The 22142-nt window shown below is 34.9% G+C and overlaps 1 protein-coding gene across 1 annotated transcript in view; it reads right to left on the reverse strand.

Moving 5' to 3' along the window:
* LOC128209012 (uncharacterized) overlaps window positions 1-12562 on the reverse strand; it is a 31046-nt gene extending 18484 nt beyond the window's left edge. Inside the window, exons 1-8 of the mRNA XM_052912809.1 lie at window positions 12478-12562; window positions 11961-12096; window positions 10807-10854; window positions 10426-10466; window positions 9820-9917; window positions 8884-8968; window positions 8326-8439; window positions 7875-8061 (exon numbers count right to left, since the gene is read on the reverse strand). Coding sequence (XP_052768769.1) covers window positions 7875-8061; window positions 8326-8439; window positions 8884-8968; window positions 9820-9917; window positions 10426-10466; window positions 10807-10854; window positions 11961-11996 — 609 coding nt within the window. The 5' untranslated portion in view covers window positions 11997-12096; window positions 12478-12562. The remainder of the gene's footprint in view (window positions 1-7874; window positions 8062-8325; window positions 8440-8883; window positions 8969-9819; window positions 9918-10425; window positions 10467-10806; window positions 10855-11960; window positions 12097-12477) is intronic.
* Window positions 12563-22142: the final 9580 nt, after the last annotated feature.

Consider the following 22142-nt stretch of genomic DNA (forward strand, 5'->3'; position numbering starts at 1 on the left):
AGATGACCTTTAAATTTTGTCCAAACAGTAACATTTATTGTTCCAACAGTAACCGTAACATTTATTGTCCCAACAGTAACCGTAACATTTATTGTCCCAACAGTAACCGTAACATTTATTGTTCCAACAGTAACCGTAACATTTATTGTCCCAACAGTAACCGTAACATTTATTGTCCCAACAGTAACCGTAACATTTATTGTCCCAACAGTAACCGTAACATTTATTGTTCCAACAGTAACCGTAACATTTATTGTTCCAACAGTAACCGTAACATTTATTGTTCCAACAGTAACCGTAACATTTATTGTTCCAACAGTAACCATAACATTTATTGTTCCAACAGTAACCGTAACATTTATTGTTCCAACAGTAACCGTAACATTTATTGTTCCAACAGTAACCGTAACATTTATTGTCCAAACAGTAACCGTAACATTTATTGTTCCAACAGTAACCGTAACATTTATTGTTCCAACAGTAACCGTAACATTTATTGTTCCAACAGTAACCGTAACATTTATTGTTCCAACAGTAACCGTAACATTTATTGTTCCAACAGTAACCGTTACATTTATTGTTCCAACAGTAACCGTAACATTTATTGTCCCAACAGTAACATTTATTGTCCCAACAGTAACCGTAACATTTATTGTTCCAACAGTAACCGTTACATTTATTGTCCCAACAGTAACCGTAACATTTATTGTCCCAACAGTAACCGTTACATTTATTGTTCCAACAGTAACCGTAACATTTATTGTCCCAACAGTAACCGTTACATTTATTGTTCCAACAGTAACCGTAACATTTATTGTCCCAACAGTAACCGTAACATTTATTGTTCCAACAGTAACCGTAACATTTATTGTTCCAACAGTAACCGTAACATTTATTGTTCCAACAGTAACCGTAACATTTATTGTCCAAACAGTAACATTTATTGTCCCAACAGTAACCGTAACATTTATTGTTCCAACAGTAACCGTAACATTTATTGTCCCAACAGTAACCGTTACATTTATTGTTCCAACAGTAACCGTAACATTTATTGTCCCAACAGTAACCGTAACATTTATTGTTCCAACAGTAACCGTAACATTTATTGTTCCAACAGTAACCGTAACATTTATTGTTCCAACAGTAACGGTAACATTTATTGTCCAAACAGTAACCGTAACATTTATTGTCCCAACAGTAACCGTAACATTTATTGTCCCAACAGTAACCATAACATTTATTGTCCCAACAGTAACCATAACATTTATTGTTCCAACAGTAACCGTAACATTTATTGTTCCAACAGTAACCGTAACATTTATTGTCCCAACAGTAACCGTAACATTTATTGTCCAAACAGTAACATTTATTGTCCCAACAGTAACCGTAACATTTATTGTTCCAACAGTAACCGTAACATTTATTGTTCCAACAGTAACCGTAACATTTATTGTTCCAACAGTAACCGTAACATTTATTGTCCCAACAGTAACCATAACATTTATTGTCCAAACAGTAACATTTATTGTCCCAACAGTAACCGTAACATTTATTGTTCCAACAGTAACCGTAACATTTATTGTTCCAACAGTAACCGTAACATTTATTGTCCCAACAGTAACCATAACATTTATTGTTCCAACAGTAACCGTAACATTTATTGTTCCAACAGTAACCGTAACATTTATTGTTCCAACAGTAACCATAACATTTATTGTTCCAACAGTAACCATAACATTTATTGTTCCAACAGTAACCGTAACATTTATTGTTCCAACAGTAACCGTAACATTTATTGTTCCAACAGTAACCGTAACATTTATTGTTCCAACAGTAACCGTAACATTTATTGTCCCAACAGTAACCGTAACATTTATTGTTCCAACAGTAACCGTAACATTTATTGTTCCAACAGTAACCGTAACATTTATTGTCCCAACAGTAACCGTAACATTTATTGTCCCAACAGTAACCGTAACATTTATTGTTCCAACAGTAACCGTAACATTTATTGTCCCAACAGTAACCATAACATTTATTGTCCCAACAGTAACCGTAACATTTATTGTTCCAACAGTAACCGTAACATTTATTGTTCCAACAGTAACCATAACATTTATTGTCCCAACAGTAACCGTAACATTTATTGTTCCAACAGTAACCATAACATTTATTGTTCCAACAGTAACCATAACATTTATTGTCCCAACAGTAACCGTAACATTTATTGTCCCAACAGTAACCATAACATTTATTGTCCCAACAGTAACCGTAACATTTATTGTCCAAACAGTAACCGTAACATTTATTGTCCAAACAGTAACCGTAACATTTATTGTCCCAACAGTAACCGTAACATTTATTGTTCCAACAGTAACCGTAACATTTATTGTTCCAACAGTAACCGTAACATTTATTGTCCCAACAGTAACCGTAACATTTATTGTCCCAACAGTAACCGTAACATTTATTGTTCCAACAGTAACCATAACATTTATTGTTCCAACAGTAACCATAACATTTATTGTTCCAACAGTAACCATAACATTTATTGTCCCAACAGTAACCGTAACATTTATTGTCCCAACAGTAACCATAACATTTATTGTTCCAACAGTAACCGTAACATTTATTGTCCAAACAGTAACCGTAACATTTATTGTCCAAACAGTAACCGTAACATTTATTGTCCAAACAGTAACCGTAACATTTATTGTCCCAACAGTAACCGTAACATTTATTGTTCCAACAGTAACCGTAACATTTATTGTTCCAACAGTAACCGTAACATTTATTGTTCCAACAGTAACCGTAACATTTATTGTCCCAACAGTAACCGTAACATTTATTGTTCCAACAGTAACCGTAACATTTATTGTTCCAACAGTAACCGTAACATTTATTGTCCCAACAGTAACCGTAACATTTATTGTTCCAACAGTAACCATAACATTTATTGTTCCAACAGTAACCATAACATTTATTGTCCCAACAGTAACCGTAACATTTATTGTCCCAACAGTAACCATAACATTTATTGTTCCAACAGTAACCGTAACATTTATTGTCCAAACAGTAACATTTATTGTTCCAACAGTAACCGTAACATTTATTGTCCCAACAGTAACCATAACATTTATTGTCCCAACAGTAACCGTAACATTTATTGTTCCAACAGTAACCGTAACATTTATTGTTCCAACAGTAACCGTAACATTTATTGTTCCAACAGTAACCGTAACATTTATTGTTCCAACAGTAACCGTAACATTTATTGTCCCAACAGTAACCGTAACATTTATTGTCCCAACAGTAACCGTAACATTTATTGTCCCAACAGTAACCGTAACATTTATTGTTCCAACAGTAACCGTAACATTTATTGTCCCAACAGTAACCATAACATTTATTGTCCCAACAGTAACTGTAACATTTATTGTCCAAACAGTAACATTTATTGTCCCAACAGTAACCATAACATTTATTGTCCCAACAGTAACATTTATTGTTCCAACAGTAACCATAACATTTATTGTTCCAACAGTAACCGTAACATTTATTGTCCCAACAGTAACCGTAACATTTATTGTCCCAACAGTAACATTTATTGTTCCAACAGTAACCATAACATTTATTGTCCCAACAGTAACCGTAACATTTATTGTTCCAACAGTAACCATAACATTTATTGTCCCAACAGTAACCGTAACATTTATTGTCCCAACAGTAACCGTAACATTTATTGTCCCAACAGTAACCGTAACATTTATTGTCCCAACAGTAACCGTAACATTTATTGTTCCAACAGTAACCGTAACATTTATTGTCCCAACAGTAACCGTAACATTTATTGTTCCAACAGTAACCGTAACATTTATTGTTCCAACAGTAACCGTAACATTTATTGTTCCAACAGTAACCGTAACATTTATTGTTCCAACAGTAACCGTAACATTTATTGTTCCAACAGTAACCGTAACATTTATTGTTCCAACAGTAACCGTAACATTTATTGTCCCAACAGTAACCGTAACATTTATTGTCCCAACAGTAACCGTAACATTTATTGTCCCAACAGTAACCGTAACATTTATTGTTCCAACAGTAACCGTAACATTTATTGTTCCAACAGTAACCGTAACATTTATTGTTCCAACAGTAACCGTAACATTTATTGTTCCAACAGTAACCGTAACATTTATTGTTCCAACAGTAACCGAAACATTTATTGTTCCAACAGTAACCGTAACATTTATTGTTCCAACAGTAACCGTAACATTTATTGTTCCAACAGTAACCGTAACATTTATTGTTCCAACAGTAACCGTAACATTTATTGTTCCAACAGTAACCGTAACATTTATTGTCCCAACAGTAACCGTAACATTTATTGTCCCAACAGTAACCGTAACATTTATTGTCCCAACAGTAACCGTAACATTTATTGTTCCAACAGTAACCGTAACATTTATTGTTCCAACAGTAACCGTAACATTTATTGTTCCAACAGTAACCGTAACATTTATTGTCCCAACAGTAACCATAACATTAATTGTTCCAACAGTAACCGTAACATTTATTGTTCCAACAGTAACCGTAACATTTATTGTTCCAACAGTAACCGTAACATTTATTGTTCCAACAGTAACCGTAACATTTATTGTTCCAACAGTAACCGTAACATTTATTGTTCCAACAGTAACCGTAACATTTATTGTTCCAACAGTAACCGTAACATTTATTGTCCCAACAGTAACCGTAACATTTATTGTTCCAACAGTAACCGTAACATTTATTGTTCCAACAGTAACCGTAACATTTATTGTCCCAACAGTAACCGTAACATTTATTGTTCCAACAGTAACCGTAACATTTATTGTTCCAACAGTAACCGTAACATTTATTGTTCCAACAGTAACCATAACATTTATTGTTCCAACAGTAACCATAACATTTATTGTTCCAACAGTAACCGTAACATTTATTGTTCCAACAGTAACCGTAACATTTATTGTCCCAACAGTAGTATTTATTGTCTCAATATTAACATGTATTGTCCCGACTGTAAAAGACATGTTTTTTGTCTCAACAGAAAAGTTTATTGTCTAAAATGTAACCCTTATTGTCCCAACAGTTACATTTATTGTCCCAACAGAAATGTTGACTATACCAACAGTTATGTTAATTGTCCTCCCAACAGTAACACAAATGTCGTATTGTCCAAACAGTAATGTTTATCGACCAAACAGTAACCATCACATAAATTGTCCCAACAGTAATGTATATTGTTCGAACAGTGACATTTATTGTCCCAAAAGAAACGTTGATTATCCCAACAGTTATGCTTATAGTCTCAACAATAAAACCTATTTTCCAATGTTTATTGTCCCAACCATAACGTGTATTGTCCCAGCCATAACGTGTATTGTCCCAACCATAACGTGTATTGTCCCAGCCATAACGTGTATTGTCGCAACCATAACGTGTATTGTCCCAGCCATAACGTGTATTGTCCCAACCATAACGTGTATTGTCCCAACCGAAATGTGTATTGTCCCAACCGTAATGTGTATTGTCCCAGCCATAACGTGTATTGTCGCAACCATAACGTGTATTGTCCCAGCCATAACGTGTATTGTCCCAGCCATAACGTGTATTGTCCCAGCCATAACGTGTATTGTCCCAACAGTAACGTGTATTGTCCCAACAGTAATGTGTATTGTCCCAACCGTAATGTGTATTGTCCCAGCCATAACGTGTATCGTCCCAACCATAACGTGTTTTGTCCCAGCCATAACGTGTATTGTCCCAACCATAACGTGTATTGTCCCAGCCATAACGTGTATTGTCCCAGCCATAACGTGTATTGTCCCAACCATAACGTGTATTGTCCCAGCCATAACGTGTATTGTCCCAGCCATAACGTGTATTGTCCCAGCCATAACGTGTATTGTCCCAACCATAACGTGTATTGTCCCAACCATAACGTGTATTGTCCCAACCGTAATGTGTATTGTCCCAACTGTAATGTGTATTGTCCAAACGGTAATGTGTATTGTCCCAACCGTAACGGGTATTGTCCTTAGAGTAATGTGTATTGTCCCAACCGTAATGTGTATTGTCCCAACTGTAATGTGTCTTGTCCAAACCCTAATGTTTATCGTCCCAACCGTAACGGGTATTGTCCTTAGAGTAATGTGTATTGTCCCAACCGTAACATGTATTGTCCTTAGTGTAATGTGTATTTTTCCCAACCGTAATGTGTATTGTCCTTGAGGTAATGTGTATTGTCCCAAGAGTGACGTTTATTGTCCTGATATAATTTTGATAAAACTACATGTACATGGACTTAAATTTGTAAGGTTTTTTGTTTACAATACTTAAATAAATCATTTAAGAGTCATTTTTATTTCAATGGTCTAACAAAGTTATAGTTTATGCAATTGCAGTATTTTTAAACTTTTTATGCATTTTCTCTTACATTTATTTTTTAAATAACACAAAGAGCATTTTCACTATATATATCTTCCATGATTTTTGTGTTCCTATAAGGAACGCCTTATGTTATTTATGTACATTACTTGACATATATATGTAGTAGTATTTCCAATTTGATGTATTTTTCATCTTTTTTTTACCATTTACCATCACATTTATTGAAAACAATATAAAAAAATTAGCATTTTTCACTATAGTTTCAAGGTTTTCAGTATATTTCCGAAAAGAAATGACTAATGTAGAATATACTACAGCTATGACATAAATGATTACTACCCCAGCACATTGCCTTGACACATGTATGATATTAATTTTTGTTTCAGGCCGATAGTAACAGGTAAATCTAAATTGACAGTTTAAGTCAGTATTTCAAGTCATTGTCAACAAAAAGTCCAATTTGAAAAAAAAATTACTAGACTGGTTAGGCGCAAAACAATGTCAGACACAAGTACACTCTTCAATCCTAAAGCTATACAGGTAAACTCAAGAGCATGAACTGTTAGAAAAATATATAGTGAATGGATTATGCATTAGACTTCCGGTGTTCATTGTTCTGAATAATACTGCTTAAATTGTAAAAGTAGTTCACCCAAACAAATAGGTATTTCACTGAAACAAACTCAATACATATCTATAGTAAAGAAAATAGCGCACATAACTCTTTAACAATTTGGCCTCAAATAAGGGAAAATATGTTGGGGACTTGAAAATTTGGGTATTTTGTGTAAAACAATCAGAATAATTCATCTTAAACTTGTTAAAGATAGTGGTACAAAAAATTCCCATATAGCCATAAGCATAAAATATAAATTCAAGGGTACTTTACTCAAATCATTTTGCCGCAATGAAAAAATATGTTACGCACAAGTAAATTTTTGGTTATCAAGTTTTTTCAGACCAATTCCTCCTAAACTGTCGTAAATGTTTGCTCCTACCCCCCCCCCCCCCCCCCCCCCAATAGCTATCAAGTGAAATTAAGTGTTTAAGTTCAGTTAAAAGGCCATGGCTCTTGGACCAATTTGGCCACAACTAATGCATATTGCAAATCCTGGAGAAAGTTGCTCTACAAACTCTTATACACATTTATGCCATATAACTCATTTTGACGAAAGTGGCAAAAAATATGGACAAGCACATTTATTGGTCACTGTCTGTAAGTATCAAGTCCTTAGCTGCTGAAGTAGTTCATTCAATAAACACACATAATTTATAAAGTGAAAATGAAGTATTTAAATTCCGTTAAAGGACCTCGTAAACAAAATGGTCACAACTAATGAAAATTGAGTACATACAGATACTATAGACACTTTTGCAGTTAGGTGTTAATTTTGATTTTCCTTAACAATATTAACACGTATGAATAGCCAAAACCATACCAGTTCATTTGATGTATCTGCCTCGGATCCCTGCGAAGATGTGAGTATCCACACATAGTCGCCGGCGGGTAATAGTCGAGACTGTACAGGCAGGTTTTTACCGGCTGCAAACTGGGTCAGGCGGGCCCTATCTCTCTCATTGTCATCAACAATCAGGACAAGTCGTCTACCGGGCAATGGGCACTGCCTGACAAAACAACAATTATGTGCTGCATAAATATGTCTGTTTGAAAATTTCTGATTGTGAAAATACTGAAGACAAAACAATGGCCATCCATGATTACAATATCAAAGCATGATTAAGCGTACTTTCTCAAAATAGCTTTCAGTTAATTTTTAAGATCATTCTGTCTCACTGAAAAGCCGTCCGCTCCTCTTTCCTATTCATCTCCCCCATTCCTCTAAACACCTTAAACAGCTATGCTTCTCCATACCATACTTGATCACCTACCTGACCATGCTTGAGACTTTCGGCATCCGGCATATGTCCATATATTGGTGGAATGCACCCGAGAACACTTCTAACCTCTCTCCCAGTCGCTGGCCCGATGATGACAGCGCAAACCTAATAAAGACAATGTTCTAGAGAGCTATGGTAATGCATTATCAGAAAATATGTTTCAATTCCAGGTAATAAGGTCATTGTCAGTAAAAATATATAGGTCATTGAGTGGAATCTGATCCTAGATTCACAGTTTGCAAACTAGAACATGTTTCATAGCGAACTGTCACTCCTCAAGAATGGCTTTTTAAGATGTATTTATCATTTGTCCTGATTCTTTTCTCTAGATTGTACATGTGTTTCTATTTGTCTTAATATTATGTTAGTATTTGCTGATATATGTTTAAATTTAAATTAATCCTGGAGAACGAATGATTGATATACACAAAGCCATTTCCCAAATTAATGTTTCAAGACTCCTTTCAAATGAGCTAATTCTTTATAAAATCAACTAATTAAGATATCAGCTCTTACAATAAATCACTTTCCAGGTAAAGTGTGACTTACGTGGGTTCTCTGGCTGCCTCCTTTTTCACGATGCCTTTTGCCATAAGCGTGTTTTCCATACAGTCAAACCCACCGACATACTTGCCTGGAATTGACACATATAGTTGATTATTATATATAACATGTGCATATCTTAGGTCATCCTCAGCACCCCAGCGTATCATAACCTATATATCATATAGGTTATGATACGCTGGGGCGCCGAGGATGTTCTTAGGTTAACAAATTACAGAACTTGACTGTACATGATATGCTAATGTACCAGTACACAGTTTAAATTGTCAGCTTAAAAATTTCTTTATTCGAAGCACTCTATGCAGGTAACTGATCATGATGCAAAGATTTTGGAAAAATTATCTCTTGTACATCAAACTTAAAGATGCACTCTTACTCCCAAATAAGATTAACCACAATTAATACAATTGTTTTGATATACCAAAAAGATTTAAATTTATGTCGAAAACAATGGTTCTTATGAAGGATACCGAGTTTAATTCGAAAGAAAGGTGCAGAAAACACGGTATTTCTACCTTATGAGACTATAGTAGACCACAGTAAATCTTTTAGCATTCACCAATCATTTAATATTTTTGCGTTTTCAGCTACTAAATACACGGTTACAATCTTGTTATCAGTAATCAATATTTTCCATAAATGCATTATTTAGTAAGTAGTTATAGGTTTATCACTCAAAATGTTTGTTTGCTATACAGATGTATGTATTGATTTTGAATAAGAGTGTCACTTTAAAACAAAATGTAAAGCTATTAATGTAATTTTACTCTAGATATGAGTACAATGTACATTGTTGGTAAATGTAAATAACAACAAAATGGAAGTTACTTAAAAAAATGTGGTATCAAAAAGTGATAACTTCAGGGAACTTTAAGGAACTCACAAATCTTGAGAGATACTGCAAAGTGTGGATGCACTTACCTGGTTGTTTATCATATAGGTCTGTATCAGTGAAAGGTTGAGCCCGGGACTTGATCTCTGCTTCAGTCAGACTTAGACGTCCATCATTCCGCATTGCTCTGTGACAAAATAACAAAAACATAATTAGCGTATTGCTTTGCTAGGCAACCTAAACACATTCCTTATTAGTTTATACTATTTTAGCTTTTACTACTATTTGCAAACAAACGTTTTAAGGTTTTGAAGCACTGAATTATGTGACCGCCCAATATAATATAAGTGATATTTAAACCAACAGCAAAAATAACCTGTTGATTGACTTCGCACATTAAAATCGACTGCCGCTATCAGCAATTTGGAATGTACTTTTACATATTATGTGGTACGCTGTGACAAACAAAACTATTTAAAGAGTTAAAACTGACTGTTCAAAGTCGCTGTTGAGGCAGTACAAAATCAGTGTCTCTTCGGTACAAAATGGCATATTGCCCATGCTTGTTTGACTGATAGTTGAGCATGTCTCACTAAGCTTAAATGCAAACAGTACTTAAATTGTAAATGCTAAATCATGAAGCCCTAAGTTAAACTAAATTAAGTATTAAGAAGAAACAAGAGGTATGAAGTCACCTGTACATGGCCAGAATGATAGAAAATGGAGCCAGAAACGCCTGAAAACAAAGAGGACATTTTTGTTCTGTTTGCATATAGTATACATCTTTTAAACTTGTCAGTTTGTCTGGGACAAGTTTACTAACTTACATCCATTTGGCCAAATTATTCCTACAAGACGGTTTCAATATACATTTTACATATAAAATATTAACCTTATACTGCTGCAAAAAAAAAATATACCATTTTAGAAGTAAATGGTATTTTCTAACACAATTTTTTAAGGTAAAAGGCACTTTGCATACATGGCAAGTTCTACTATTAATATTAGTATATGAAATAGTCCTATAGTGAAAATGTCAAGAACGATATATCATGAATGCAGGAAGAGTTACCTACCCTGGGAACATAGGGTTTACCCCCCAACTGTCGGTGCCTGGTCCACTCCTGTTAAAATATTGATTCCTTCAATACAAGGCCTATTTGTAATTCTGAAGAGCTTTTGTAGAAAAATTATGATTGGTCTCACAAAGAAGTAAAAATTGCAGAAGAATCAATGTATGTATGTGAATAATATGTTGTATAGAGTGTTAAGAATCAGTCATTGCTTGCAACCAACAACAGAGTATTTAAAGCTGCACTTTCACAGATTGAACATTTTCACAACTTTTTATATTTTGTCTTGGAACGAGCCAATTTTTGTGAAAATGCATGGAAACCAGTTATATAAGACTGCTGACAAAAAATTAGATCACAGATTCAATATTTAAGTTCAAAAATTGATGTTTTATGTATTTTTTCTTAAATCGTAACTAACAGTTAAAGGGACTGTACATCAGATTAGCACCAAAAAAGGTTTTTCTGTAACAAATTTCAGGACAATAATTTAATAAAATGTTAACTCTTTGATATCATAATTGTAAAAAAAATTACCAAAATGTCAACAAAAAAATTGATTCGGAGACCGGGTTCTAACCGTGTCGCCAAAATTGCAGGCCAGTGTTGTATCCACTGTGCTACGAAGGCTTACCCTAAATGAGCGGAATATTTAAGCTATATACCTAATTTGGTAATATCATGTGATAACATCGATTAGCCAATCACGCATAAGGATTGAATTCTACTAGGTAGACATACCTAGTAATCTTTTTTAATGGAAAAATACGAAATAACTGCTAAAAATAAATTAATTGTAAACTATGTGGTACTTCAGTTAGTAAGTTTCAATGCATTGTACACATCGATACCAAGTTTATGTCAGTTTTCGTTAATTTTCTCTTTTTTTCGCTATTTCATCATACGGAGTACAGTCCCTTTAAAGCCATAAAACATTAATTTTCGAACAGAAATATAAGAATTTGTGATCTGATCTTTTGTCAGCTATCTTTGATCATTGGTTTGCAGATATTTACGCAAAATTTGCACTTTCCAAGACAAAAAATAAAAAAGTTGTAAAAACGTTCAATCTGTGAGAGTGCAGCTTTAAAATCTCTGCAATCAAACAGAACATAGTCATTGCATGCAGTATATACTTTATAACAAGTCTGTTTCACCCCGTAGCTGATGTCTCCTGCGTGAAGCCCCAGCATGCAGTAAAGCAGAGCAGCCACTACATAAAGCCAGGCCTCCCTGACATTCCGGGCAGTAGATGTCCGCGGCAGCCTGTTCACAGTCTTCACACATACGTCCCTGTCAAAGATTACACAGACATAGTCTGAGTCATAATATTTACAGCAGTGAAATAAACCCATTACAGGTCAATCCTTAGATGTCCTTATAAAAGCGTCTAGTCATTGTTTTGATGTCTGTACAGTATGTATGAAGCAAAAATAACTACTAGTAACTAGTAAAATAAGTATTCAACTTTGCATTGGATGAAATGAAATAGTTTGACAGTGTGATACAAGTATTGGTATCCTTGTTCATGCAAGCCACATATTCTGAAAATATTAAATGATTATTTTTTTTAAATGAATTTTCTTCAAAATTCATACAAAACAGGTCAACGTGTTCCATCTCTATGTTTCTATGAAATGTATGGCAACATGCCACTATAATGAACCATCTTGCCTGTTTTCTTTTGCCTGTAGACCTAGTTATGTTTGGGACTGGATTCACTTCACCAAAACCCTGATGCTTATTCACTGGAGCTGGCGGAACAACCCGCATTGCTTCTGAAATACACATAAGCAATTTTAGAAGAAAAGCTAGAAATAACTTGTAATGATAACAAAAACATAGGTAGAGGTTTAGCTAAAGAGTCATGGAAGGGTGCTGCACCCTGTCCTTTTTTGGTAGCACCCCTCTGACCTCATTGAGACCAGCATGTGCACCCTTTTGCCTTCATGGAATTGAATGCTAAAGACTGTCAAATACATCTTTTGTTTTGATTAAAACTTGTAATAAGTTTATAAATTCATACAAACATTTCAAATTTGGCATTTAAATCCTAATAATATTTTAATTAAACACAATTCCAAACATTTTCTGTCAAATTCATAATGTTCTTATTCTTAAAGGTAAAAGTTCGATACAATGGGCCCTTTTTACCCTTAGCAACCTGTCCCTTTCCTGAAGCACCCTGTCCCTTTCCTGAAGCACCCTGTCCCTTTCCTGAAGCACCCTGTCCCTTTCCTGAAGCACCCTGTTCTTTATAAAACCTGACTAATTCCCAACTACGGTTTTAGCTAGAGGGTTATGGGAGACCAGCATTTCATTTGTTTTGACTTGAAATGCAGTTATGAATTCAAAGAAACTTTACATATTTAGTCATTGAAACCTAATATTACATCAAAACAGCACGATTTCTAACACTTTCTATGAAATTCATAATGCTATAATAATTCACTGCCTGATACAATGTGCCCTTTTGTCTCTCTGAAGTATTCTGTCCATGTTCTGCAAGCAACCTGTCCTTTTTAAAACCTGGCTTAAACCCTACAGGTCTTCATATTCACATGAAGCTCAAATATTCCTTCTTTCTGTGGTAATCAATTGCAATAAAAACAAATGAATTACATTGTTAGGATACTGAAGATACTTTTTCACAAGTGTAGGACATGCAAACATTGATTCACATTAGTACCTAATTCAGCTGGGAGTGCATAACCCAATCTGATAGCGTGGTGGTCAATAAAGGCCGCAAGTGGGTCTTCATAGTGACGCAGGAAGTCCTGTCGAAACTGTACCTCGAGGGCTCGCATGTCTCGCTGCGTGTACTGAGGATGCATTGTCGCCCCTTTCTTGTTCAGTTGCTCAAGGAATGGGAGAAAATCATCAAGGGTAGGAAAATGAGGAGGCTGTTTTTCAAACTCACTGCAAACCAGAATACAAATAAAGTAAGAAAAATAGGGATGTAAAGGAATATTGGATTAAATGTTTGTTATTTGAATGTCAAAATTGTTATTTGATTATTCGATGTGTTGTTGTTTTTTTTGGTGAATTAATAAAAAGTAAACCTTGTGCCTGCAGCTGTGTTGTTGTGTATTAAGTTCTTTTGTCTTGTTTTTACAACAATTGGCACCTAATGCTACAGGCATGAACATGATGACAATACACTGCACGTGCGTCAAATGTCAGTAAGGGAACAATAGTCGGGTACTATAAACAGCCCCGTTGGTTATTGTATGAAAACTGGCTATTAGACAAGTGAGATCACAACCTATAAACTGTTTTTTTTATAGGTCCCTAGTGACATCAAACAAGTTTAAATGATTTCGATCCATTTAAATTACAATGCCTATTTTTGCGATTCATTTGCATTGACAAGAAAAGGTATTTAAACTGGATGAATGTGACAATTAAGTTTGCATTGACATTTTAAATACGTGTAAAAAGTATCTATTTTAGCAATCCCAACAAAGATGGATTTATTGCTGTGTCTGTTGAATTTACATGACAGAGATTTCATTAACTAGAACTATCATTGAATGTGATTATTACTCAAAACACTGCCTTTATAGGAAATGGCATTAACAAATTTAGAAATCCCATCTAAAAATAATGCAGTCGATAGAGTTATGGCTCTTACACCCTGCACTTCCTCTCATTGTGCTTTACCAATATTGAAATTTAAATAAATTTCATCCAGTAGTTTTCAAATTATGCCCAGGACAAGAATAAAATAACTAAGGGCAATAACTCTGCAACTGGCTAAAATAGAGTGATAGTTCTTGTTCACTGCCCTTTTTCTCATTGTGCTTTACCCTTGTATGAAGTTTTGTTAAATTCCATCCAGTAGTTTACAAGTTATGCTCCGGACAAGAAAAAGTAGCAGGGGCAACAACTCTGTATTTTGCTGAAATATAGTTATTGTTCTTGTACACTACATTTCCTCTTATATTGCTTTACCATTGTATGAAGTTTTATTAATTTCCATAAAGTTAGTTTCAAATTATGATTCGGCCAAGAAAAACTAACAAAGGCCAATAACTCTGCAGTTAGCTCAAGTAGAGGTAAAGTTCCAGTACACTGCTCTTTATAATGATATTCTACCTTGAATATTTCAACTTATACTCCAGACAAGGAAAATTGCAGAGGACCAACTGACCAACTGACTACAGGGTGACTCCACTATACCCCCTTCAAACTTTGTTTGTCGTGGGAATCATATCACTACAATGATATGATTTTCACAATGTTAAATAGAAATAATTTGGGACATTCATAGATTTCATGATAGCCACAATTTTTTATAAAGGTTGTCAGATTAAGCTAGTTTGTTTATTTCAATGAACAAAACAGTTACTGACAGATACTTAGATAACTGAAGAAAAAAATTATCCCAGAAAAATGAAGTATAGTTTGTCGTATTTTCAGATATCTTAGATTTTAACTTTGATTTGAACTTTAAGAGTTGTTTTTTATCATTACAAGTAGTTTGTCCACATTTCAAATGAAAAAAAAAGAAAAAAGAAAATTAATAATGTGTGAGAATTCCTTTGAAATAAATAATCGTTATGCGACTCCAAGTTGTCAATGAAGATAATCCCAACTTAAAGACATAAAAACATTACTTCTTGGAGTTCAGTAGAATGCCAATCAGAGTGTATTTCTTTGGGAGTGACTGGTTGGTCCAGCGCTGTATGTCCTCATTGTCCGGATTGCCCTCCATCGTTTGTTTAATCTCTGCAGCCTTGATGTAGAGACATGCCACCCAGAGTGGGTTGGATGTTGTCTCAAGAACACTCCCATCTTGCAGATTGTAATGTGCTATTGATCTGTGGGAAGATGTATTAAATCTTTTAAAAACAAAAGAAATATTAAGCCATTCACATATTTATATTTCTGTTATATAAGTTAAAGAAATAATAATATTATAATAATATATAATGATTTCCTTCTGTGGTTATAGCATCACAGACCTACACATGCATATGTTTTATTTATACATGTCCATCCGTGATAGTATCTATCTTGTATTATATGTTCTGAGTCGACGTGTATTAATGATTTAATGAAACGCTAATTTCAAATTTAACAGGAGATGTTTGTCAAACATTATGGCCCTCCTGAGCGCCATTTTGTCAGGAATATTTGAACAATTGAATGAAGTATGCATGGATCGAAATGATAGCTGATTTTTCATTGACATTGGATGCCTTTGAGGCAGTTTTAAGATTATGACTATTCAAAATGTGAGGATAGTAGGTATAGTTTTCAATCATGTTCGGATGATGACTGATATTTGCAGATAAACATGTATCCTCTTAGCGGCAGGGAATAAGTAAATATGATGTAAATTTTAATGACATATATGAGTTGTGACCTTGACCTTTGACTCTATGACCTCAAAAATGCATATGAGTCATCTACTGGTCACCCCCAACCTAAATGTCAAGTTTGAGGGCCATGGGCGCAGGCATTGTCGAGTTATCACACAGACAAGCTTTTTGCTTTCAATGTCACTGTGACCTTGACCTTTGATGTGATGACTCCTAAAATCAATGGGGGTCATCTACTGGTCAGGCCAACCTCCAAGTCAAGTTTGAGGGCCATAGGTGCAAGCATTGACCAGTTATCACTAGGACAACCTTTTCCCATTCAAGGTCACTGTGACCTTGACCTTTGGCCTGATGACCCCTAAAATCAATTGGGGTCATCTACTGGTCAGGCCCAACCTTCATGTAAAGCTTGATGACCATAGGTCTAGGAATTGTCAAGTTTGCATTCAAGGTCGGTGTGATCTTGACCTTTGATCGGATGACCCCTTACATCAATACGGGTCATCTACTGGTCAGGGGTTGTATTCAATCAGCATCTCAGTAACAATTTTAAACTTAGTGAAAAATTGCCTTTTTCTAATTTGAATTATAAGAAAAATAACAATCTTTGTACATCAAAAATATGAAAATAAGCAAAAAAATGGTCTAAACAATATATGCATATGAATAGATCTGAGGAAAGTAGTTTTTTTAAATATTAAATTGTTGTCAAAAATTACGAAAATCTCACTAAGTTGAAAATATTCACTAAGATGCTTATTGAATACGGCCCCAGGCCCAACCTCCAAGTCAGGCCATGGGTGCAGGCATTGTAGAGTTATCACTCGGACAACCTTTTAGCATTCAAGGTCACTGTGACCTTGACCTTTGACCGGATTACCACTAAAATCAATAGGGGTCATCTAGTGGTCAGGACAAGCCTCAATGTCAAGTTTGATAACCATAAGTCCAAGCATTGTTGAGTTATCACTCCGACAAGCTTTTCCCGTTAAAGGTCACTGTGACCTTGACCTCTGACCCGATGACCCCTAAAAACAATAGGGGTCATCTACTGGTCATGCCCAACCTTCATGTCAAGTTTGATGACCAAAGGTCCAGGTATTATTGAGTTATCACTAGGACAAGCTTTGGTCTACTGACGGAATGATGGACCGACCAACCTACCGATCGACAGACTGACATGTGCAAAGCAATATACGCCCTCTTCTTCAAAGGGGGGCATAAAAATACAATTTAGCTATTTAATTTTCATATTTTATATATTTTTGACACTGCAATCCATGCTAGTAAAATAGAACCTGTCATCAGCAAGTGGAGTGTTGTGAAGGAAAAGCTCATCAATCTTCAAAGTATTGCGGCATTGTCTTCTCACATTCTGAAGGCAGAAACGTGTCTCTCTAATAAATTGTTATGCCTGTGCAAAAGAACCAGCTGCCAAGTAAACTCATTTGGTAAGAGTGTCATTCTCAGGGATGATAACCGAGCCAAGTTGATTCTAGTGGTAAGGCAGCCATGCATTCGAGCAAAAAATCTTGGAGCGCTTGAATAACGGTGTCAGAAGCATAGGGCAAAAGTGCCTGGATTGGCCTTAAATGTTAATGGGGGAGGAGTGTTGTGAATGTGGGTAAGCCACCTAATTAGCTCAGCTGGTTAGAGTGTTGTGCTAGTGTTCTGACGGTCATGGGTCGTGCATTCGAACCACACACTTTTCCTCCAAGGATTACTTTATCTAATTTATAAGAACAGAAAATATTTTGAGAACAAAATATTAATATGTTCACATCAATTTAACATCATGGTTCGTTATCGTTATCAACATCGTTAGTCAATATGGTACGACATTTATGGGTACGAACGCAAATGTAAACAAGGCAATATTAAACCTCTTTTATGTCTCCAATCGTTGTTCCTGCAAAATCATTTACATCAACGTGCAGAAAATTGTGCTCTTTAGTCTCTAGGTTATATCTGTTTTTATTTCTTACGTAAACAGAAATACTACGATTAAAATTCATTTTTGGAAAATCCGCTCATTCTTTATCAAGTAAGTACGATAGTTTCAGTCGCGTTAAATTTGCAAACGGGTTAAAGTGTAGGAAACTATCAGATGCGGGTATATTTAAATACTTAATGTCCATACTATGCGATACGCATATCAAATTAACTTTGTTACAAAACGATGTAAATAATCAGAAAATGGTGTGGGGTTTTTTTCATAAGATTTTTTTTTTGGGGGGGGGGGGGCAGCCAGCGATCGCTCCTAAAAAAAAATCAAAATTAAGTGAACTTTTCATATCAATACGGTAGCGAAAATATTAAATTACACCTGCATGTACCATTTAAGACTACAATTAGCAAATACTTTCATTGGGAAACGCCCAAATCCCCAATTTGTAACCGAACTTTAACTGTTTCCTTGTCGACCCTATAAATAATGTACCTTTGTATCAAGCAGTTTGTTCATATTTCACACAGTATTGAAATTTACATGGTCTGACAATATCTACAAAAAATAATATGTGGGAGCCCCATTCAAATGCTCAAGTTAAATATAGTTCTGCAACTCCGAGGTAAACATAATGTTACATCAAACTCTGAATAAGAACTGCAATCATGTGATCTGTCTAACGAAAACAATAATTAAAGGAACTTGTACACACTAAATGGTCCAATGATCGGCAAATACAGCAGTGCGTTCAGTAAGGCGAGCGTTTACAAAACGCTCGCAAACGTTTTGTTTTGTATCCCTGTTGCAACGCTACGCATACACGTTAAGCGGGAAACCAAACAGCGAACGTTCGCCGCAAACATCTTTACTGAACGCACTGCAGTATTTCCTCAAACCAACTCTAGAATTGGCCATTGCGAGCTAGAAGGAGGCCGACAATACATCAGTTTACATGCTTAACATGATAAACGCAACAACCATGTTCTCATGTCTCTCCCCTTTAGAATAGCACATAATGGTTTCCCAGTTTAAATCATATATGTTTATGAGTACAGATAAATATACAGACGTTATTTTTAATCTTACTCGGATTTACGTGGTAGGCAACCCCAGTATATTTCAAAGTGGAAAAAGGCGCAAAAACTGCAAAAGATTCATGTGCTGTAAGCAATGTGATACACCAGTAAGTAAGATTCAATGCGTTGTACACAACAATGTCAATTTTATGTCATTTTTTGACAATTTTCTTTTTTTCTTGCAAATGTATCATCTGTCTAGTCTTTTTAAGGCGATGCTATCAAAGCGAAAAGGATCTTTTCGGAGCTATAAAATAAATAAAGAAAAAAACGAACCAATTTTTGTTCCAATTTAGTACATTTTAGCGTTGCTATAAAGGCTAATTATAATGGGAAACATGGGTGACCATGTTCAAACTTAAAAGGGTAAGTTAAATCTTACAACAATATTTTAATAAAAATAACCAATGTAAAGTGTAGACTTTAATTAGTATTATGTAGTGAAAAAAACAACGATATATTATACCGTTAAAGAGACATCAAAGAGTTTTTATCACTCTAAGGTTAATGTAAATTCTGTAGCGATTAGCCGCTTATCGATAAAGACGATAGTTGGACTTGCTTGGAGTTTAGACGAATGGCAATCGGAGTATATTTCTTATAGAATGACCGTATGGTTGATCCTGTGTTGTAGAAAAAGTTTTATATTTTCAGTAACAGCGACCCTACTGATCGTAAATCAAGGTACGATTTCACATAAACATCGTGTACAACAAGTTTCGCCAACGTAAGTTATTCCTTTCTTAGGTAATTCAGCGGAAATCGAAGATACTTACCCACCACATGCAAAGTTGCACCACTATACTTAACTATAAAAACGCTAAAACCGTGTTTCTATTTTAGAACAGTTCTCTTGCACCCACAAACACCAAAAACAACGAAAGGTGTACGTCTCCAATTTATCTGCTACGTGCCAATATAAGCACGCAACTACGAAAACGTTTACTATTTTTAGTAATATCTGTGCCAAGATTGACCTTGACTATAAATTCCTTAAATGCAATCTCGAGGTACGTTTCCAAGAAACCGTTCAGCATGTGTTATGTCACTTCTAACTAAAGTCATAGAGCGGAATTCGGTTTTTCACATTTTTAGTAACGGTCACCTTGACCTCAACCCCCACATATGTCAAATGCAATTGAATGGTACGTCACGTTGAGACCTTCCTATGTATCAAGTTTTGTCATAAAATGTCAATCCTTACTAAATTTATTGAGCGGCAACAATACTTTTAATGCAAGGTCGCCCGCCAAGACACCCACCTTCCTCATGCTATAACCCGTGTTTTGTTAAAAATTGGTTACATATAGTTTCGCTAGAAGTGTTTCGCTAGAAGTGATGGTAATAAAACGCCGATCTTACGTATACTGTCTACATCAATTGTTTAGTACTTGAATTTCGACTCGCCATTCTTTTCAAGATATATGTGTAGAACTTGTTCCACTAACCATACGCGGCGCTCTGCGTGTCATCCATCTTAAGCTGGCATTGATAAAATCTACACGAATATGGTCACATGAAGAAAAAACAACTCAATTTTCAACAGAGGGGGTTTCAAACTTTGGTTTTATGGTCATACAAAGGACTTCGTGGAAGACAAGTATTTTTATCGACACTATTGTACATCTGGAAAGACTTGTCATCGGCAAAGGAAGTCGATTTTTAACATTCTTATTTAAAACTATTTAAACGCATGCCGGTCAAATTTTGACTGTTTTATTGACAAGAACTTTGATCTTGTCCTGCATATTGATCATAGTCAGAAAGACAAATTCTGTTTTGCCACAATAAAGTGTACCTGTCGTCGTCGACGAGTATTCCTTTTAAGTACTAAATTTGATTTGCGATCGACTTATATTGATGACTTGTAGATGGATCTGATTGCAGTGAAAATATATTGTACGACCATTGGTATAAATGTACTTATTATACTCTTATGTAGTGTTTTTTTTTATTCTTCACTTGTTGTACAATGTGTAGAATGCATGCTACATTTAAATGTATACTTATGTTTGGATAAAATAAGGCTTGTCCGAATGATGAGAGCGTAAGCTTGTTTGGATAAAACAATCAGTTCAAGGTGCATTTTTAAATGTGAAATATTTAAAAAAAAAAAAAAAAAAAAAAAAAAAAGGGGGTTAAACAAAAATATTTAATAGTTCACACCAAAATTCTCGGGAACCTGTTTCATTTGCACTGCTTGATTTGCTTTTATGAGTGTGCTTAATGACAATATTGAACGGTTTTTGAAAAATTCATTTTTTTTTCTTTCAATTTCTATCAAGTTCATTTTCAAAAGAAACAGTTATAATTAAAAAAAACTTTCTTCACATCGAATGAGAAGACAGGTTAAAACATATTCATTGTAGAATGTTCATATTGTTTTCGTCTGGGCAAAGCTGAAATCAAATGGAATAAAAAAGTACAGAGAGGGAAAAGGGTTCATATTCCGTGCAAAGGTTGATTTACTAAGTGATTAACCACAGTAAATCTAGGCTGTATTCGGTACGGGAATGTACGGATATTAGCGTTTAAGAATCAAGCGTTCATGAGAAAAGACCAAGCGTCTCGAAAGTTTAATGGAGTGCGAAATTTAAAGTAAGTTTGCATTGATTATGGAAAGAAATACGTCAAACAAAAACAACTCGAAGAAAGACCTGTTTATTTCGGAGGCAGTATTAGAGGTATAAATGTTGCCAAAAAATAACTGTGTTTTGATTTCTATCCATTTTACTTGAACTGTATAATTTTAGAAACGACTTTGTAGGCGTGGCATAAGAAAAAAACAAGACACCAGACTTAACATAAATGTCTTATTATAAATACAATATTAAATAATAAGAAAGATATTTTTTAAATTATTACTATATGACTGTACTGTTTAGGCATCTCTTAAAACAGTGAGTTTTCCCAAAAACCAATGCCAGTAAAAGCAAGAAAATATATTAGAAAACAGTCGCCTTAGCCACTAGGCCTCCAAATGTGATG

The sequence above is a fragment of the Mya arenaria genome, chromosome 11, assembly GCF_026914265.1.
Source record: "Mya arenaria isolate MELC-2E11 chromosome 11, ASM2691426v1".
Lineage (NCBI taxonomy): Eukaryota > Metazoa > Mollusca > Bivalvia > Myida > Myidae > Mya > Mya arenaria.